Source organism: Panthera pardus, unplaced genomic scaffold (genome assembly GCF_024362965.1).
Source record: "Panthera pardus isolate Hobbes unplaced genomic scaffold, ASM2436296v1 HiC_scaffold_11, whole genome shotgun sequence".
Lineage (NCBI taxonomy): Eukaryota > Metazoa > Chordata > Mammalia > Carnivora > Felidae > Panthera > Panthera pardus.
In genome coordinates, this window is record NW_026526666.1 from 100783215 (window position 1) to 100803845 (window position 20631).

General features: G+C 47.9%; 1 protein-coding gene across 1 annotated transcript in view; it reads left to right on the forward strand.

Annotated features, from left to right (window-relative positions):
• RERE (arginine-glutamic acid dipeptide repeats) overlaps nucleotides 1-20631 on the forward strand; it is a 422698-nt gene that overhangs the window by 364392 nt on the left and 37675 nt on the right. The window contains 1 exon segment of the mRNA XM_053899022.1: nucleotides 1164-1244. Within this exon segment, the coding sequence (XP_053754997.1) occupies nucleotides 1164-1244 (81 nt within the window).

The window sequence follows — 20631 nt, forward strand, 5'->3', positions numbered from 1 at the left end:
GGTCCCGGAGGCTCTGGCCGCGGAGCCTCGGGCGGGGGGCCGGGCGGGGACGGAGCGCGGGGACGGCGGGCGGCGCGGCGATCCAGGCCGCCTTTTGCAGCCGCCCGCGGCCGCGCCGGGCTCTGCGCGCCGCGCTCCAGCCTCCTCCCCCGGCAGCGGCGGCGGCGGCGGCGGCGGCCCCAGCCCCGCGCCCCCCGCGCCCCGCGCCGCGCGGCCCCGCCGCGGTCACACGCCGAGCCGCCCCGGCCGCCTCCGCCCTGCGCTTTGTGGAGCCAGAGCCCGAGCCGAGTGACAGGCGCGGCCTCTCGCCGCCCCGGACCCCGAGTGCGGCCGGCGCGGCGTACCTGTGGCTGCGGGGCCGCCCGGCCGGGAAGTGTCGCTGGGGTTGGCCGCGCGGGACCCGGCCGCCAGCCGCGAGCCCCAGGCCCGGGGCCCGGAGGTGGGGGGCCGGGGAGCCGGGAGCTGCCCCTACTGGGGCGGGGAGGGGCTGCCTGGAAGGAATGGGACAAAGTGAAAGTCTCTAGACTGCTGGGGTGGAGGGGCGGTGGGGAGCGTCGGAGGAAGGAGGGGGTGCTGATGGTTCTTTATTTGGTGCCTCGGAGTGGCTTTTAATGACGGCGATGGCGGGGCAGGCCAGCGGGGGTGCGGGCTCCCAGTGGGCGTCCGCGATATCGGTGCCTTCTTGGTGCATTCCTCGGATTGATGAAAGGGCCTTTTAACCCCTCTAGGGTGACCTTTTGGGGAAGTCTTCAGGTTTCTTTTTCCCTCCCTTCTGCTCGACACTCTGGGAAGCTTCGTTCTCGGGTGCAAAGCAGTTGTGCTGTTGTATTGGAACACGAAGCGTATTTGTTTATACCTTCGTGGACCGATGCGGAGACTGTGGCACAGAGGGCGCAGATTGCTTCTTAGGCTCACATCCAGGATGTCCTTCTCCCAAACCTGTCTGGTGTGTGCTATTGGGGTTCGAATGAGGCAGTCCGGGGCCTGCCCTGGCCCTGGGGGGGTCCCAGCTGTGCTGCTGAAATGGTCTCCCAGCCTCGTCAGTATTCCCTAGCTCCGACTTTTATGGTTGTTATTCTGCTGATTGCAGATATCTTTGCTTTGCTGACATCCTGTTTTGTTTTTGGTTTTTACATCCCATTTGTTGTTTCTTTTTATCACAGAAACGCTTCGTTAAGGGGCTCAGGCAGTACGGCAAGAACTTCTTCAGAATTAGAAAGGAGCTGCTTCCCAATAAGGAAACAGTGAGTACAATTGGACTTTATGTAACTTGATTTTTTCCTCTTTGCCCCTACTGCTTCTCCGCACTTGATCTTACGAAATGGTTTCCTTTAACCCTGCGCTGTGCTCAGACTGGCTGGCACTAGAGTCCTCATCATTTTACTTCCTTCACTTTTAGTTTAGCTTCTGATTTCATATAGTAAAGTGACAGATTATGCTTCTCCCCCGCGAAGAAAGTGGACTTCCTTTGTAAGAACAGCAAGGTCTTTGCCAACGGAGGGTCACTTGGGGGGTTGTCTGGGATGTTGAGCTATTAACATCTAATTGTAAATACAGTGGCTGAAATAGGAAATGTCATTTACCGCCAGTTGGATTTGGTTATTGACCAGTCTTCAACCAAACAACAGAATGAAAAGGTCTGTGGCTCACTATGCTTTGAATTCTGTTGGGACCTTTTCTTTCTTTAATGTTGATTATGTTTTGAAGAGTAGTTTTAACTCTTTAGTTTTTGCAGCCTTAAAAGTTTGCACTTCTGGGGGGCACCTGGCTGGCTCAGTCAGAAGAGAGTGCGACTCTTGATCTTGGGGTCATGAGTTCAAGCCCCACATTGAATGTAGAGATTACTTAAATAAATAAATAATTTTTTGAAAACTTGGCACTGTTCATTGGACAGATACATATACAAGGATTCTTATAAATTGCTTAAGTGAGGCTTTTACAGATTCATTTGACATTTCACAAAGCTGAGAGCCCTGTCTCTTGCTAAACTTGGGGTAGGCAGATTTGCTGAGGAAACTTCAGAGGGAGGTTGTATGAACAGAATACTAGTAAGGGATTTGGTCTCATTTACCTAAATTCCCTACAGGTGGAATTCAGGGGGAGTGGTTGGTGAGTCCTAGGAGAGGCTAGGAGTGGGGTAGGGCCAGCCAAGTCCCAGTGTCTGTGGCCTAGGTAGAGCCTAGTAACCGGAAGTGCTTCTTAGGACTTGGGGGTGGAGGGTGAATATTTAGCCACTGAGCTGCTTTCACTTCATGCCTACCCTCCCTGAGGGGAATGAGGAGATAGGTGAAGAGTATCCATTATAGAAGTGGGTGGGTTGTTTTAGTTTGGTTTGATTGGTATTTTTCGAATTGGGTGTTGTTGATTGATTGATTTCCTCTTATTCGATTTTGATTGTTTTATTCTGAGGGTTTGTTCTGTTTTGTTTTTGCTTTAATGAACTTTTTCTAGACACCTTTTCTGTACGGTGCCTTATGTGAGCAGCAGTAGCTTATAAGAGGGAAGAAAGGTCTGACATTTCAAGTATAGCCTTGTGTAAATTGGTGGTTTGCATCAACCAATCATAATGACATTGAACTTTTAATGTTTACTCTACATCTTAATATGGTGAGATGGTCATTTTGAGAATGGTTAAAAAAAAAAAAAAAGAACTGTTTATAGACCTTGAACTAAAGTATATGTTGTCATCAATCTATATAATCAACTTTTTTGGAGGGCGGGGATGGGTCTTCCTGGAACAAATTGGAAAGAAGTATTTGATGTGGAACAGTAAAAAAATACCTTTAAGTTTTCTGCGGATTTCAGTCATTTAAAGTTTGATATGTACTTTTATAAAACTAAAATGTTTTACCCAACGGTGAGAATTTTGGTGTGGCGAATTGGAGCAGCCATAAGGTCCGTGAGTAGCTGTGGCCGGACGCAGTAGGCCAGATTGTGACCTCCCCACTGCAGTTTTCTGTCTCCTTGTGCTCTGCTAGAAGTTGCAAACCATGAGGAATTTAATACAAGATATGGCTTGACAATTATTTTCTTTCTGTTCTAAAAAATAAACTTGTAATAGCAAGATTAAGCATCTAATCTAAAATTTGCCATCCACCATTTGGAAACACCAGGCAATTCTGTCTAGCTTTTTATCTCTAGTGGAAGACAAATCTGAATGACTTTTAGCCTGGGTAAGAGGCTTCTAATCTTTTTTTTCCCCCCTTACTCTTGGTTGTCCCTTATCCTTACTGATGATGTCTAACTCGGTAAGTCGTCTGTCCCCGCCCACAGAGAAGTTGTTGGTACACCAGCCTTTTGAGCCGGTCCGCTGGTCTTTTCCAGGTGCCTCTGTCCTGAGACCCTTCCCCATCACTGTCCGCCGTCCCTGTTTCCCAGCCTTGTGGCTCCTCTCCTCTCTCCTCCTCTGGCACCCAGCAGCCTTCCTGTTTCCAGCCTCCTCATCAGGGCGCGATCATGGCCACTAACGGGACAGTTGTTGGCAGCACTGGAGGGTGCGTCATGGCTGACTTTGGCTAAACGTTGCTGGTGTTCCGCTGTCTTTTTGCCTAGAACCGGAGGAGTTTGGTGGTAGGGTAGATCTAGAAGTACCCTGATCACCTGGGAGAGAGGCACCCATTTTGTATTTTCCTTATTATCAGCATAGCCCCGCTAATCATTCACAGCTCCTAGGGAGGGGAGGGCAAAGGTTATTTTTCATTTTTGCTGCAAAAAATGAGAAAATTCCTTGGTTCAGAACTTCCTTGGTAGAAGTCTTCATATGGTCAGGCCTCTCTTTATATCAAATGCATCTAATCTAGATACTTTCTACATTCTCTTCTATGTCCCAGAATTATTAACTCATTTCTTTGCTCTTCTCAACTGACTTGAAACTTCAGAAGGGTGTCAGCATCCAGAAGAACGCGCCTGATTGGGCCTGGCGCGGGGGTCATCAGACCTGTGTTCTATTCCTGGCCTTACCGGTAACTGTAGCACTTGATAATCTCTTCTAACTGTGCAGTCTGCTTTGAGCTGTCAGGTCAAATCCTGACAAGCATTCAAAAATGATTTTCCCTAAAATGGTGTTTCTTTGTGCGAGAATTTTATAGATGCTGCAATCTTTATAAAATGTTGGCACACCTTTGGCTGTTGCTGTGCCTGAAAGCAGAGTGATGGCTCTTGCCTCCTCTGGCACCTGCCTGCTCTGGGGCCTTGGGCAGATTATTCAGTCTCCCGTCTTTTAACATCTGTGTCTGTAAAATGGGTGATCCTTCTAGCCCCTAGAATTGTTCTGAGAGTTTAAATGAGGTAATGTCCGTAGAGAGTGCATAGAAACACCTAAAAATGGGTCTTCTTCCTTGTCTACCCCAAATACTACCTGACATGCGCAGTATGGGATTATTTTCCGTTTGTAACCGTGCCGAACCTGTGTGAGAAGAAATGACCTGTTTCTTATCATGTGTCTTGGGAAGAACTGTTTTCTTTGAAAAACTGGTGGGGGGGGGGGGCGGTGAAGGACAGCGCCCAGCTTAAAGGATCCGGTTGTTTCGTCTTGAACTTTGTTGAAGGGACTTCTGTCCTTACTGGGTCATTCAGCGCAGTTATGCGGACAGAGGTTCCTGGTGGGAATGGACCTAAACAACTTTCCTAGTTCTTTTGGTTTCCGGTGTCTGTTACACAGGAGCTGAATCTGGCTTTCCTCCGAATGCTGCTGCCCCTGGAGTGGGGGTGGTGGCTGTGGCTGCGGAAAACCCACTCTCAAAGTTCAGCTGAGGGGGTGTAGCAGGTCAGCCTCATGGTTCCCAAGTGAATACCTGTCGGTCACATACTTTCGCGTCATGGCTGTGCACGTGTCCTGGAGTTGCTGCCTCTGTCCCATTCTTCCTTTCTCTGTGGCTGCTTGCCTTCTTCAGCGTGTGTACAAGATGGGCAGTTAGAAGTCATACACAGTAGGGCATCTTTGCGGAGCGTTCATTCAGCTTCCCCTTGGCTGTGTCCCTCTTCTCTCTCAAGACACTGTTGGGCCCAAATCACATTAGAGTCTTGGGTGTCGGTGCGTTTATACAAATCGCAGCGAGCGTCCCACAGCTGAGCCGCTCGGGTGACGGAGAGCCGGGCCTCGGGGTGCCTCTTCCAGCACCGCTGCGTGATCTGTGAACCGATCGATGAATTACATGACCTTTGATGCTAAGATAATGCCTGAGAAAATAGGAGACCTAATAGAACTGAATCTTAAAGCACCAGGAGGGGCACCCATGTTGTAAATAATACAAAATCCCGGGTGTTCCAAAAATAATACCTTGTTCGGTTTTTACACACATTGCAGTTTTCTTCAAAATCCTGAGGAGATTACTCCGACGGCAGTGACACGTGTCTTCTTTCACACTGAGCAAACGTCTGTGTTGTTTGAGTCAAAGACTTTCCGTGTCTGACACCTGGACGATTGTCCCTTGAATCCTGGCTGGCCTTTGTGTACGGCTCTACCTGCTGTTAGACAGACAAATCCAGTCTGCGTTGGGTTGTAGACAGGGAGGGAGCCCCGACTCCGGGAGCTGTCTCAGGCGCAGCTAACGTTAGAGAGAAGACCGTGTGATCCTCCCCGACTCGGGAGAGAAGACAGGTGCCTCCAGCACGTTATTAGCCTCTGGGAGAAGAAGGTGAAAAGGCACACACCCTTGGCCGTCTTTCTCCTCTCCCTAGTTTTATTTTTGCACACCTAGCCCAGTAGGGATTAAGCTCATGTTATTTGTAGTCCCAGTTGCTGGTGTATTAATATTTTCTAAACTAAAAAGTTCTTTTTTTTTTTTTTACCCACTTCCCATTTTCAGAGCTAAACATTCCATGTAGCTCAATTTTTTAAAAATTTTGTATATCCACCGAGCACTGTAACGGGTGGGATGTCTATAATGAGGAGCAAGGTGCCATTCGTGGCCTGCATTGCAGCAGGGAAGGGGAACCACATGCACGCTTTCCGTGTTTGGCAATGTGTGCTAAGGGCCCTGCTGGACAAAGTGTGCACCAGAGGCTGCGTTTGGGGGCTGCCCGAAGGCTAATTGGAGGGTGTAGTGTTTGAGCTTTGAAAGGAGGATCTGCTTTTTGACAGGCGGCGGTTGGGAGGGTGGAAGGAAAGTGGCTTTCCAGCTGCAGGAAGTGGCACGAGCAAAGGCATGGAGGCAGGAACTTGCAGGCCATGCCCAGCGCGTACCCTAGCGTGGTTGGAGAGGAGGTCGCAGGGCAGGTGCGGCAGGACTTAGGCCAAAATTACGTCCTGGAGGTAGACTTGGGAGACCCTACACTGTCTCTGAAGAGGGCATTTGGGAACCCACAGAAGTCTTCTAAGAAGAGGTCGCCTGGGTGGCTGAGTAGGTTCAGCATCCGACTCTTGATTTCGGCTCAGGTCGTGACCTCTCGGTTTGTGATTTCATGGCATACGTCGGGCTCTGTGTTCACGGTGTGGAGCCTGCTTGGGATCCTCTCTCTCTCTCTCTCTCTCTCTCTCTCTCTCTCTCTCTCTCTCTCCCCCCCCCCCTCCCTCCCTCTGTTTTTCTTCTGTTTACAAGCATGCACTCTGTGTCTCAAAATAAATAATAAATTTGTTAAAAAAGAGAGAAGGGGGAGCATTCTTGAGCGGCACAAACAAGACATAGAGACCAGAAAGGAGGTTCTTGTAATAATTCTCAAAGTAAGGTCTCCAAGTAAGACAAAAAAAATGGGGGAGTTGAAAGTTACTTATGGAACTAGAAGTCTGTCTTTTATCCTGATTTTCTCCATTGAGAATGTGCCTGTTTTGTTTTTTTTAAGTGTTTATTCATTTTTGAGAGAATGAGAGAGAGTGTGTGCCTGAGTGGGGGAGGGGCAGGCAGAGGGGGTGGACAGAAGATCCAGAGCAGGGTCTGCGCTGACTGGCGAGCCCGGTGTGGGGCCTGAGCCCACAAACCATGAGATCATGACCTGAGCTGAAGTTGGACACTCAACTGTCTGAGCCACCCAGGTGCCCTCTGTCTGGGTTTTTGTTGTTGTTGTTGTTTTGTTGTTGTTGTTGTTGTTGTTGTTTTAATGGTACTAAGGGGCAGCCGGTTTTGATATTTCGGATGTCTTGTTTTTAACTTGGGGTGATAGTATGAAAAGTACTGGAGGTTTAATTTTTTACTTTGAGAAGTAACGTGAAAACCACCCACTTCTGTCAGCCACATTTCTGGAAATGAATTCTGTTAAATATGTACATAATTATTGAATATTAATTGTTTATTTCTTCAGGCAAAATATCTTTTGCATAAAGCACATTCCCCGAGCAAAGAATAACTACTCTTGAGAAAGGTTTTCAGACTGAGTAATCAAGACTCTGTTAATATTAAGAGGTTAAGTACGACTCTAGCATTCGGTATGAGCGTTCAGCATGGAGTTTTATTTGACTTCAGATTAAAACCTTAGGTAAACAATTTTCTAGCCTCATTAATGCTTAATCTATGTTACGTAACAAAGCGTGGACTTCCTGAATAGGTTGATACTATTGGGGACACAGTTGTATTCCAGGCGCGTAACCAGAGACCTCTGTTCGCAAGTGCTGTGCCCCCTGTGCCCCCCGGCCGGCACTCCCCCGTCACCAGAGCCGGGTGCCGCTGCAGGCTCTCGGGCTCCTGTCTGTCCCCACAGAGCCAGAGTCTGCACAGGAACCCGCTCCCCTGGTGATGAGAACGCTCGGTAGGGCTCAGGAGGCCCTGCTGTTCACAGAGGTGCAGACTTGTGGGGTTCTAAGCCCATATGTCACATTTGTTCTTAACGTTGCTTTTATTCTGTCCCAGTTGTAAATTACTTCACTGTTAGGGCTTAATTTTGTTTTTCAAATTATTACAAAGTATTTCAAACACATAGAACAGTAATCTGGGCTTATTTGCATTATCAATAATAGAATTTCTTAGTATAGCTTCCCTCTTCGTATCTTTCACTTTTTCCTAGAAACACAATTGTAACTCCTGTCATATTTCACATAAAAACTGTTTTCTCCCTCTTTCCTTGTGGCATGCAGTTCATTGTGTGTGAGTCAGTCAAGCCTAGATCTTCTTTAAGTTGCTAAGAAAACTTTTTATTTGAAAAGGTGATATTCTCTTATTAATATGAAGTTCACATACTTAATACTGTGGCGTTTTCAGATGTTATTCTCTCTCCCTGGCACCCCTTTATGTATGGAGAAGAAATATACATATTTTGAGAGGTTGGCAAGATTGGGTCCAAGGCAAGACATGTGCCACACCTTTTTTTCTTAATAACTTGTCCTCAAATAGGTACAGATAAAGTTGAAATTTTCCATTCCAGGCAGAAGCGATTACCAATAAAAACAGGCACTAAGTTTGGCAGCAAGAACTGTGATCCTATAGTTCTTTCCATGCAGGGGTTTGTTCCCACTAAAATGAAGCAGAGGCTTGAATCTTTTCATCTGATAGTCTAAACTGTGTGGCTATTTAGCTGGGCAGAGGTCCAGTTTTGACTAGGGCAGTCTAAGCGGGATTGGTTGATTCCCTTGTGTAAGTGAAGCAGTTAAGAAATTTGCATGTAAGGAATTTTTGGTGCCGATGTTGGGGGAATAAAGAGGTTTTTAGGAATCTGTTAAGCTCTTGGTTTTGGTTCAGGTCATGCTCTCAAGGTTCGTGAGTTGAAGCCCCACATTGGGGCTCTGCACTGACAGTGCTTGGAATTCTCTTACCCTCTGTCTGCCTCTCCCCTACACACACACACACACTCTCTCTCTCTCTCTCTCTCTGTCTCTCTCTCTCTCTCTCAAATAAACTAAAAAAAAAAAAAAAATCAGGTGACTTTTTAATGTTTTTTTTATGTTTATTTTTTTAATGTTTGTTTTTTGATAGAGAGAGAGTGAACGGGGGAGGGATTGAGAGACAGGGAGACAGAATCTGAAGCAGGCTCCAGGCTCTGAGCTGTCAGCACAGAGCCTGATGCGGGGCTTGAACCCACGAACCACGAGATCATGACCCAAGCCAAACTCAGATGCTTAACCGACTGAGCCATCCAAGCACCCCATAATCAGGTGACTTATTAAAACAAGGCCTTGAATATTTGCTGTTTTCTGTGTAAATGTCTTAGGCCTGTCCTTGGCTTTATCCTACACAACAGAAGTGGAGGAAGTGGTGTACAAGGATTTTGACTGTGTACGATGTATTGCTTATAGACATTGCTCCCAAAGGAAACCACCTTGGACTTGTAAAGTTACTGAATACACTGCTGCTTATAAGGATTAGTTATTTATTTGCTGCTGGTATTTGCTAACCTGTATTTCTTATGATTTGACTGGGTCTTAGTTACCTGGTGACTTTGACCTTTATACCTAAGTCGACTCACCCATTTTATTAGCTAGTAACACAAATGGAAGGTTTGAAATGCTCTTTAAGAAGACTTATAAGCTGTGATTACTGTGCTTATATTCCATGTGTTTACCCACTTGGAGCTCATATTTTATATCATAAATGGATTTTTCTTAGCCTTAATAAGATCGATGAACGCATCCTAACTTTGAAACTCCGGTTTGCTGATGTTTTAAAAATAAGTTTTAAAATGTATCTGAAGTCATAATCCTTGAATAATTGGTTCATTTTAATCTTATTTGAAGTTACTCCCTTGAGGAATATGTAGGAAAATAAAGTAGAATAAAAATTGTATTGTTTTGAAAATTGTAAAGTGAGGACTTCCCCTCAGTCTTATTCACAGCTGCTCATTGGTGGTGGGAAAGATGGCCCCCCACCCTACTTCCTCTCATAATACTTCTTTTTTCTGTAATTTGAAAACCATTAATTGTATACTAGAAATAGGAAAAGCAAGCAGGAGAAACCTATCTGGGGACACCAGAATTCTGTTAAGCTAGGTTTTCTTTTTGAGATGTTAAATTTTTAAATTCAGTTTCAATATCAGTGACCTTTGTTATTTTTCCCACTTTGGAAATAAGATTCTGTGTTCTGCTCAAGTGTCTTAAGTCCTTCTTCTGAAACCTCTAAATTGTGATGTCATAGTTCCCAGGATTTGACCTTCGAGGTGTCTTAAACCATCATCATGGTTCTCAGTGGGCAAAGTTGGGAGTGTTTTGGGAACTACTGGGGGGAACCTTTGGTACCCAAGGCCCGTGTTCTCCTTGAGGTGTCTGTGGTGTGGGAGAGAGCGCTTCCCCTCGTGGAGTTCACAGTCCACTGAAGAGGCGAGCAGGGTGCGTGTTCTTCTCTGGAGGGTGCGTGAGTTGCAGTCATGGGGACCCTCTGGGGCCCAGTCACAGGGCTTGGGCTGCGCGCTCGTGAAAGCACGTGGGCCATTTTGTCTGCAACAGGTGGCCATCACACAAGGAGCCCAGCTCCTGTCTCAGAAGAATTGTATGTTGTTCTGCCCTTTAAATATTACTACTTTTAGTCCTGGACTTTAGACACCGTTTCATTTTTTCTTCTATGCATTTCTGTTCTGCACACATACATGCATGTATGTATTTATGTAGAATATAAGGCCTTCTGGGGATGGACCTTGTTTTAATACTTCTTTATGTCTCCTTTAATTCCCTGTAATAGGCCTTTACTTGATATTACTTTTATTTTTAACTTAAATGTCAGTTAACAGTGATTCATCACTTACATACAACACCCAGTGCTCATCACAACTCTGCCCTCCTTAGTACCTCTCACCCATCTGTCTAGCCCGTCTCCCACATACCTCCCTCCGTCAGCCCTCACTTTGTTCTCTATTGTTAAGAGTCTTTTGTGGTCTGTTTCCAAACTCTCTTCTCTTCCTCCCTCCCTGTATATTCATCTGTTTTGTTTCTTAAATTCCACACATGAATGAAATCATATGGTATGTGTCTTTCTCTGATGACTTATTCACTTAGCATAATACGTTCTCGCTCTATCCACATCGCTGCCAGTGGCATGATTTCATTCTTTTTGATCGCTGAGTAGTATTCGATTGTATATATATACACCCCATCTTTATCCATTCATCAGTTGATGGACTTTGGGCGTCGTTTGACTATTGTTGGTAGCGCTGCTATAAACATCGGGGTGCATGTACCCCTCCCAGTCTGTATTTTATATCCTTTGGGTAAATACCTAATAGGGCAATTGCTGGATCGTAGGGTAGTTCTATTTTTCGTTTTCTGAGGAACCCCCATACTGATCTCCAAAGCAGCTGCACTGGTTTGCATCCCCACCAACAGGGCAAGAGGGTTCCCCTTCCTCCGCATCCTCGCCAGCACCTGTTGTTTCTTGTGTTAACTTTAGCCATTCTGACAGGTGTGAGGTGGTGCCTCACGGTGGTTTTGATTTGCATTTCCCTGATGATGAGTGATGTTGAGCATCTTTTCATGTGCCTGCTAGCCATCTGGATGTCTTCTTTGCAAAAATGTCTATTCGCGTCTTCTGCCCATTTCTTAACTGGGTTATTTGTTTTACTTGATATTGCTTAAAAATGAGGTGTGTGGCTGTGTATGTTCACATGTGTGAATGATGGGATGGAAATATAGTATAACCATAGATCGATATATAACTATTGGTCCTAAAAGATTAAAACTTGTCAGGGATTTTAAGGAATGGTTTTCCTCATTTTTGCTCTTCGTGTTGCTTTTCTTGATCTGCTTTGAGGCTGTTTTAAAGACCAGTTGAAACCTGGACATCCTAGGCCTTGGACTATGTAGCAGACAGAAAATCCTCGTTAACTTTTCTGTCCCAGGACAGTAAGACTAGGACTTGGGAGTCACTGTGCCACGCTTGGACTTTCCTGTTCTGTTTATCACAGGCAGTAAATCAACTCTGCTGTTTGCACAGCAATTCTGTTTTCTAGATTATTTATAAGATTGAAACCCATTGTTTATTTTTCTCAGCAGGTTTATTGAGCAAGTCAAGAATAAAATATTATCTTAAGCAGTAGAGCAAGCCATTAGCCAGTTGCAGCTTGGTTTCAGAATTATCGTGTGTGTGTATGTGAGCATGAGTGTATTGTGTGCACAGGAGGTGAGAGCCAAGCGAGGTGAAAGAGGCTCAGTGTTGCCAGATCTCTGCAGCTTTGCAAGGTTCCTGTGACTGTTTATGGATTTTTCCCCCCTTTTAGTCAGTTAGTGAGTCACCATCATATGCCATTTTATTATCTTGAAAACAGTCTGGAATTTTTCTGTGTCTTTGCAGTATGAGTGAAATCCCACTGATGTGTTCTGAACGATATCAAGTTAAAGTTTTTCCTGTGATGCTTTGGTTATGTATTTTCAGCTGCAGCCATCGTCTCTTTGTTCCTATGTGCAGGAGTTGAGATCGTTCTTGAGTTTGGCAAGAAGTGGTGACTTTCGTTGTGTTTGATTATTTTAGGGGGCTGGAACAGCATAGGTCCAATGCCCTTGGGACTCGGTGCTTATTGATTTAGGCACACGCCTCCTGTGATCATAACTTGGTCCTCCTTCCCACTTCTGCTCTGTTTTGGAAATGTACTAACAAGGTACATGGAAGCAGGTCAGAGGTGTGTGGCCTTCGGTTGTCAAGGAAGGTGTTTAAGTTGCGGAAGGAGAGTCTGGAATGTGTGGAACAATAGGAGGGAGAATTAAACTCAAAAGGAAGCAGGCCCAGTGGATCTGCGGACATGGCCGGCTCCAGCTGGGTAAAGCAGGCAGCAGGTGATGTGGGCAACAGAACCCTGTAGACATCTGGAGAATGGGGGATAAAAAGCAAAACAAAACTTTCAAAAATAAATGTTAAAGTTTGCTTTGTCCTGTGGACTGAATTTGCTCATCAGAACTTGAAGCCCTTATTTCTTTTGACCATGTAAGCCTGTCAGGTGATTCAGGAGAAAAGTCCATGCGCTTCCCTGTCTACCAGAGTATGTTAGGTCTGTTAGATGATTAGGCAGAATAATACACTTCAAGGATGGAGTGCTTCTTAGGTAGTCACTTTGTATTTATATTAAAATGTGCAAGTTTAGGACTTGGAATGTACATCCGTCTGTCCGGACTGAAGCTAAAGCGTACCGTTTGCTTTTGTGTTATATTCTCCTCTCATTACTGATTGCCCAAACGCTAAAGCACGTTACCAGGCATGCCTGTACTTTACTGTCTTACTAAGTTTTTCTAGAAATCAGTGATAGGGTGTTTAGATAGGGTGAACATAAAAATTTATAGTTTATTCCTGGGGCGCCTGGGTGGCTCAGTTGAGTGTCTGATTCTTGATTTCAGCTCAGATCATGTTGTGGGATCAAGCCACTCCCATGCTGGACTCTGGGCTGAAGCCTGCTTAAGGTTCTCTCCCTCTCTCTCTCTCTCTGCCCCTCCCCTGCTCACGTTCTCCTTCTCTCTCTCTCTCTCTCTCTCTCTCTCCCTCCCTCCCTCCCTCCCTCCCTCAAATAAATTCACATTTGAGGAAAAAATGCCTCGCCAGAGAAAGTCCTTGAAGTATCCTAGTTTTGAGGAGTTCCCTAACGCCCGAACCCCTCTGCAACACGTCTTCAGAGTCACTGCCCTGCTTATTCCCGAGAACCTGGTAACTAACTCTGAACCCATTAAATGCGGGCACGGCGGTTTGGGCCAGTTCCGTTGTTTTAGATGTCCTCTGTTTATGAAGCGGGGATCCGACGCCCTCCATCTGCCTTGTGGTGTCCTGGTCGAGTCCCTGGATGACACGGAGACACCGTGCCACGCCCCCTCCCTCACGGAGCTCCTCAGGAGGGTCAGGGCCGTGGACACGTCTCCTGCCCGGGCTCCCGTCCGAGCGCGCCGCGACATCCCACGCCACGCGCTCTAGGTGAGCTCCTTCGGACCCTTGTCGTTCGGCCCCTCCCGGCAGCATCAGGCCGCCGGGGGCGCCCCCGTCCCTCACCCCGGCCTTCTCCCTCCCCCGCGGGCGGGCGCGGGTGTGACTTCAGCGCAGCTGCCCAGCGTCACAGAGAGTCACGTGAGAGGTTTTGTTTCTTTTGTTGAGTTTAGCACATCTTAAGGTTAACATTTTTAACCCAGCTCTCATTTCCCACAACGGGCAAGTGTTAGCATTCGGACTTGCTAAGAGACACCACCGGACGCAGCGGCGCGCGCTCGGACTGACCGTCGGGCCGCTGGAACGCCTGGAGGCACCTGAGCCGACGCCCGGTGCCCGGCCACAGCGCAGCCCGGTGGGAGACGGCGGCCTCCTTCCTTGCGGGAGGACCACCGGCTTTAGTCGCTCCCGGACCTCCCCCCGCAGCCCCCAGGCGTCCAGGCGGGTAACCAGCTAACCGCCCCTCGGCCCAGCCCGTTCCCGTGCGTTTTGGTGAAGTCCGGCTGAAGACTGCGATAGTCATGCGCAAGACGCGGGCCTTTGGTTTCCGCCAGCTCTCGAAAGCCACGTTCGAGTGACGGAGCTCCCCCCGCCCCCGCCCCCCCCCCCCCCGAAACAAAAAGCGTGGAAACGGGCCCTTATTCGTGGACTAAACTGGGAGCCCCAGACCGGAAGGGAAATCACGCCTCCGATGCTTGCCGTCAGTTTTCCAGACTGGATTTTCCGCCTTTCACCGAGCTTTTCCTCCCCCTAGATCCCCTCCCCGGTCCTTCCAGGTTGGTGGAGAGAGCGCCCCCAGGGACACGCTTCGTAGTACGCGTATCCTGACAGAAGTACGGTAGTCCCCTCGGGTCCCCGCGGCCTCACCTGGGCCGTAGTCTAGCTTCTCGTCCTGTTTCCCAGTTAGCACTGCTGGAGGACACACGGGCCGGGCCAGAAGGTCTGGAACTCTCAGCTTCACAGCCCCTGGCTTGCATAAGCACGCATCGTTGGCCATCAGGCTGACCATTTCCTCTTCTCAGATGCTGTACTCCCTCTGCTGGTCTTGAGACCGCGCGGCTCTGCCGTCACGAGGACACCGTCCCTTCCCCAGGCCTTGGACTGTGTATGTCGTGGAGAGAAACAAGAGAACCCTTTCTGGCTGCGGGAAAATGATCGCAGTTCTCAGGCAGGCCTGGCAACGAGGTCCCTTCTGGCGCTGCTCCCCTCACATCCTGCCCCTACACTACTTACTACAAGACATTTTCACTCTTTGGGGCGCCCCCACACCCAGCATTTCTCTGTTTGATTTTTGTCCCTTACACTTGATTTCTGTCCCTGCCAGCCCCTGCCCTCAGCCCGGCCTTCACCCCATCCCCCACCCCCCTGTACTCACGGCAGGAGCCATTTTTTATAGCACACATAACCTTTAAACCAAAAAAAAAAGTACATTGCTTATAACAAAATGAATCTCTTTTCTGCTTTTATTTTGAAAAGTCCTCCTTGTTGTTTAATGTGGAGGATAGTCGTGCTGAAAGCCTGTTCCAAGTAGGCATTTGTGCATCCCAGAGGAACTTTTGATTTATTTCCTTAACTCTGCCCTCCTTTCTCTGTGGTTCAGAAACCTTTAATGGTCTGTGAAGCCATGAGACTTCAGTGCAAAACAGAAGTCGTTTTAAGAACCCTTCTACTACATAAAAGGCCTGCCAGTTTCCACATGCTGGGTTTTTGACTCCCTGACAGGCTGACCTCTCACAAATTTTGGTTGTACAGCAGGGCATCCAGGGTTGGGGCCTTGATAATGGTTTTGTGAAATATTTTTTCTCCTCTCCCTCTCTTTGAAAAGTTGTAATGAAAATTCCGGGCTCTTGGCCAGCCCGTGGGATGTGATACAGTAGAAATGTTTCTGGTGCCCTTTGTTACTGTTCGGCTTTGATTAGGTTTATTTCCCGTAAGCTTAATTTTGCTCCCCGCCCCGTCCCCTGTTTTATGGCTAAGGAGGTTAACTGAGCCAAGGTTATGTATTTTATGACGCAAGCTGCCGCAGCCTTACGAAGTCACGGCGCTGGGCTTTTGTGGCAGAAAGACGGGGGGAAGCCACTACCCTCACATCCTCGTGTTTCTTCTCACCAAGGCTGCCTTCTCCCGGTCGTGCCTGCTTCCGTGGGAAGAGTGTGAGCAGCGTGCAGGCCGCGTGGCTCGCCCTGCGTCTTCCAGCCGGGGTGTTCCAAGAAACCACCGGGCACCTCGTCTTGAGATTTTGTTAAGTTAGAAATCGTGGTAGACCTCTCTCCGGGGTTGCTGCCGGGTGGAGGGAGGAGGTGGAGGGCCCTCCGGAGCAGCAGTCAACAAACGGTGACACTCCTTTGATCTTTCTGGTGGTTCTCCATTTCAAAAGAAAGACGTGGCTGCAGCTTAAGAAAGTTTTTTTTTAATACTGCTTTGACTTTGTATTTATAGCTCTTTTCATCCTTGCAAATGAGAGCACTCTACAGACATGATTTCATCAGTTCTGATAGCCTGGGAGGGTGCGGCGCTCTTGCACAAGCTCGGGAAGGAAATTGAGGCCCGGTGACAAGCAAGGGGCCCTCCGTCAAGGGCACCATCTAGGTCGGGAGAGGGGGTGGGCCGGGAGCAGAGCCTCCGTGGGGTAAGTGCTAGGGTTTGGGGCCGAGCTCGCTTTTTATAGGAGGAAGATGAGACGTTGCCATCACCGACACCGTGTTCACAGTGGGCCCCCTTGGCCAGTTCGCGGTGGTGAAGTGCAAGTACGGGTAGCTCGTTCGTGTCCAGGAGCTGTTGACAGGTGGACCCTGCGAAGCTACCAGGGGGGCGCTGAGCTTGCGGATTCAGTTTCGAAGTTGGGCGTGGACAGTAGACCCGACGTTGAATTCAGATCTAGAAGCTGTGGTTCAAGTTTGTGCCCCACACGATCCGCGCCCCCACCCCCCCGGTCTCCCGTCGAGGGGTTGTGATGTGGGGAGGTGTCGTGTCCCTGAGAACGGGCGTGAGGGGGCGCCGAGGGTCACTCAGACGCTGTCCGCCTTCTGAAGAATCGTTCCGGCTCTCAGCCTGAGGCCTTTGCTCACTGAGTCGCTAAGGGAGTAGCCGTCCTTCGGGCCCGCGGAGAAGAGGGGTCGTTGTCCCCGGTGCCTTGTTGGAGCAGAAGTGCTTCAGTGATGCTTTGAGCCCCCTTCCCTGATTCGTGTCCCCATTTCCCTTGGGCCCTCGCCGCCTGCCTGTGGCCACACCGCAGCCGTAAAGCAGCGGCGCCCCTCACCCCGCTCCGGCCGCGCTCTGGTGCAGGCGTTCGTGTGAGGGCCGTGGGTTTTTTTTCTCTCCCTGTTTAGAAACACAGATGTCTTACATCTCCACAAAAGAATTTGGGAAATAAGCCTATTTACGGGAAGATCCGCGCGAGTTTGACATGGTTTCCTCAAAGCACCTTGTTCACGGTCCTTAGCAAGTGCGCTGCTCTTCTAAGTCGGGCCCCCCTCCACCTTTTTCTCCCTCCAGCCTCGAGTGTCCTCGGATGCCTGCACAGCTGAGCAGGAAATAAGGTTCCTTTTTTCCCTAAACTAGTCGTGCAAACAAGGCCAAAGAGGAAATTGCTCATTCTTTGGTATTATTAAGTTTATTTTTAGTTTCCTAGTACTTGATTTATCTTGGGGGAAGGAGAGGGATAAAATGCAGTGTCTCATGAAGGGAAATACCGGACACGTATCTGAAGGTTTCTTACTAAGTGAACAAACTTTCCATGTTGGATGCTTTCTGACTGGCCCTTAAAGTGTATTTTTTTCTTTTTAATTTTATTTATGTGTTTAGCCAGCTACTCGGCAGACACCTGAGTTCCTGTGTGGAACCATGACTTTTTAGGTAGATGCCGAGGATATAAAAAAGAGGAGGACATTTTCCTCTACCCTTAAGACGCACGGAGTCCGCTAGGACAAACCAGCGTGACTCTGGGCGGCGACTGCTGCGCGCAGACGCGCTGCTGCCCTTGTGGTAGGTTCTAGAATTCACAGAGCAGCTCCCCGTGTCTTACCCTCTCTCTTCTTCGGCACCATCACCGGAGCAGTTAGGTGACTACGGCTGAGAGCTGGGACCCAGACCTCTGATTTGTCACCTCGTCCTGCCCGTACGCACCGATGTGAGAGCTCGTGACTGGTGGGCTTGTCAGCTCTCCGGCGGCACCTCCTTCCTTCCTCCCGGAGATTGCTGGGGACGTGTGCGAATTCCTGTTCTGCCCTCCCTGTCCTCCGACGGGTTACCCGATGGCTCTAGTTTAGTCTTCTCATCTATAAAATGGGGATAATAGGACCTATGTCCTGGGACATTTGTGAGGGTTAATTGAGCACAGGCACACCTTGTTTTATCATGCTCCGCAGATACTGTGGTTTTTTTGGGGTTTTGTTTTTTTGGTTTTTGTTTTTGTTTTGTTTTTGTCTTTACAAATTGAAGGTTTAAGACTCCAGTGCAGGAAGTCACTGCAGATGTGGCGGAAACAGCAAAAGAACCAGAAGTGGAGGTGGGGCCTCAAGATGGGACTGAATGGCTGCCATCTCAGGATAAACCTTTAATTTCTTAATTTTTTTTTTTTTTAGATTTATTTATTTTTGATAGAGACAGAGCACAAGTAGGGGAGGGGCAGAGAGAGAAGGAGACCCAGAATCCGAAGCAGGCTCCGGGCTCCGAGCCGTCAGCACAGAGCCCGACGCGGGGCTCGAACTCACAACCCCGAGATCATGACCTGAGCTGAAGTCGGACGCTTAACCGACTGAGCCACCCAGGCGCCCCTAAACCTTTAATTTCTAATGGACGAGCAAAATAAGTGGTTTCTTGAGCTAGAATCTGTTCTTGGTGAAGATGCTGTGAAGATTGTTGAAATGACAACGAAGGATTTAGAATATGACACAGACTCAGTTGATAAAGCCGCAGCAGGGTTTGAGAGGATTAACTCCAATTTTGAAAGAAGTTCTACTGTGGGTAAAACGCTAGCAAACAGCACTGTGTGCTACAGAGAAATTGTTCGCGAAAGGAAGGGTCTGTCAACATGGCAGACTGCACTGTTGTCGTAAGAAATCACCGCAACCACCCCCCGATCGGTCGGCAGCCGTTACGTCGGGGCGAGACCCTCCACCAGCGGGAAGATTACAACTCGCTGAAAGCTCGGATGATGGGTAGTGCTTTTTAGCAATGAAGTATTTTTAATTAAGGTGTAGACATTATTGTGTTAGACAAAATGCTGTTGCACACTTCATAGGCTACGGTATAGCGTAAACATAACTTCATATGCACTGGGAAACCGAGAAGAAATCCATTTGACCGGTCATTTGACTTGCTTTATTGCGATACTTGCTTTATTGTGATGGTCTGGAGCTGAAGCCACGTTATCTCTGTGGTATGCCTGCCCTTTGATGGTCAAAATGGTCTTATGTGTAGTTGTGAAACCCCAGCTATTTTGAGAAATCGAAAAGCCAAAAATCTTACACAGAATTTCACAGTTTGGAATTCTATATGGCATGTTTGGCTCACTTACAATCCACATTTCTGTTATGCTCTTCAAATGATACTGGGGAAACCCCACAGAACCGTGTCGTGTGCCCAAGACGAATCGCGGGGATTCATGTTGGGTTTTGGCTCTGCCCTGTCTGTGAAGTTAGAGTGCTGGGAGTAGAGGTTGAAATTTGCAATTCTAGAGTGGTGACAAATGTAGGTGATTTGGTCTTCCCAGAGTATTAGTCCCTGTCCCTCCATCTTGCTGTCTTCAAGCTCTCAATTAGGATTTCTAGTAGAGAAACCGCGGGCCTTCCACGGACTGGGCTGCAGAGATCACTGCTGTGTTGTCAGCAGGTGGACGCGTGGGGTGGTCCGTCTTCAGGGTGGAGGACTGGGCCTTGAGCTCCTGTTGGCTGAGGCTTCTAATAGCCCTCCAAATTTACACACAGAGCAAATGAAGGGAATTTTAAAAGATACTTGTAAATTTTCATATATTTTCTGGAGGTACTTTAAACTCTAGTTTATATAGTTTTCATTCGTACCAGGATACTAGTAAACCCATAAGTAATTGAAAACCGCTGAAGTTTCATTGATTAAATTGTCTTTGGTTTACTTAGTTGCCCAGTTCTAGAGACATCAGAGTTGAGGGTTGTTGTTTTCTGTGACCTATGCCACTCAAGTGGTGTTAATAACAGAAGTAATGCCTTGTTTGTGCTTAGGTCCCTTTGTGGAGAACGACCCGATATGCCAATAATACAGAACATTCTGTATTATTATTAAAGCATGTTGACCTGTTAAGGCCCCAAAGCCAACCCCATTTCATAAGTAGAGTTAAATGAGATGAAGAAGGGGAAGTGTTCACCCAGAGCAATTTAGCAGATTTTTAGAGTGAGTCACCACGAGAAAAGAGGCCCCCCAAGCCAGTGCTTGCTGTTTTCATGCTACAGTTCCAAGTGGAAGAGCCCAAAGTTAGACTCTGTGGCTCAGGCCTCACCCAATAGGACCCTGCATCTTCCTTGGCATGTCTTTCCTTTAGTGGGGATAGAGGTAAGAACTGTTACATTTGCGTCCTTCCAGAACAGCTTAAGACTAAAAAAACTCAAATGTCTATGGGGTGCCTGGGTGGCTCAGTCGGTTGAGTGTCCGACTTTGGCTCAGGTCACGATCTCGCAGTTCGTGGGTTCGAGCTCCGTGTCGGGCTCTGTGCTGACACCTCGGAGCCTGGAACCTGCTTCGGATTCTGTGTCTCCTTCTCTCTCTGTTCCTTCTCTGCTCACGCTCTGTCTCTCTCTCTACCTCAAAAATAAAGATTAAAAAAAATTTTTTTTTAAACTCCAATGTCTGGAAAAGTAAGATACAGAGTGAGGCAAAGCGTAAGATAATATCTGGCCAAGCAGTATTGTCT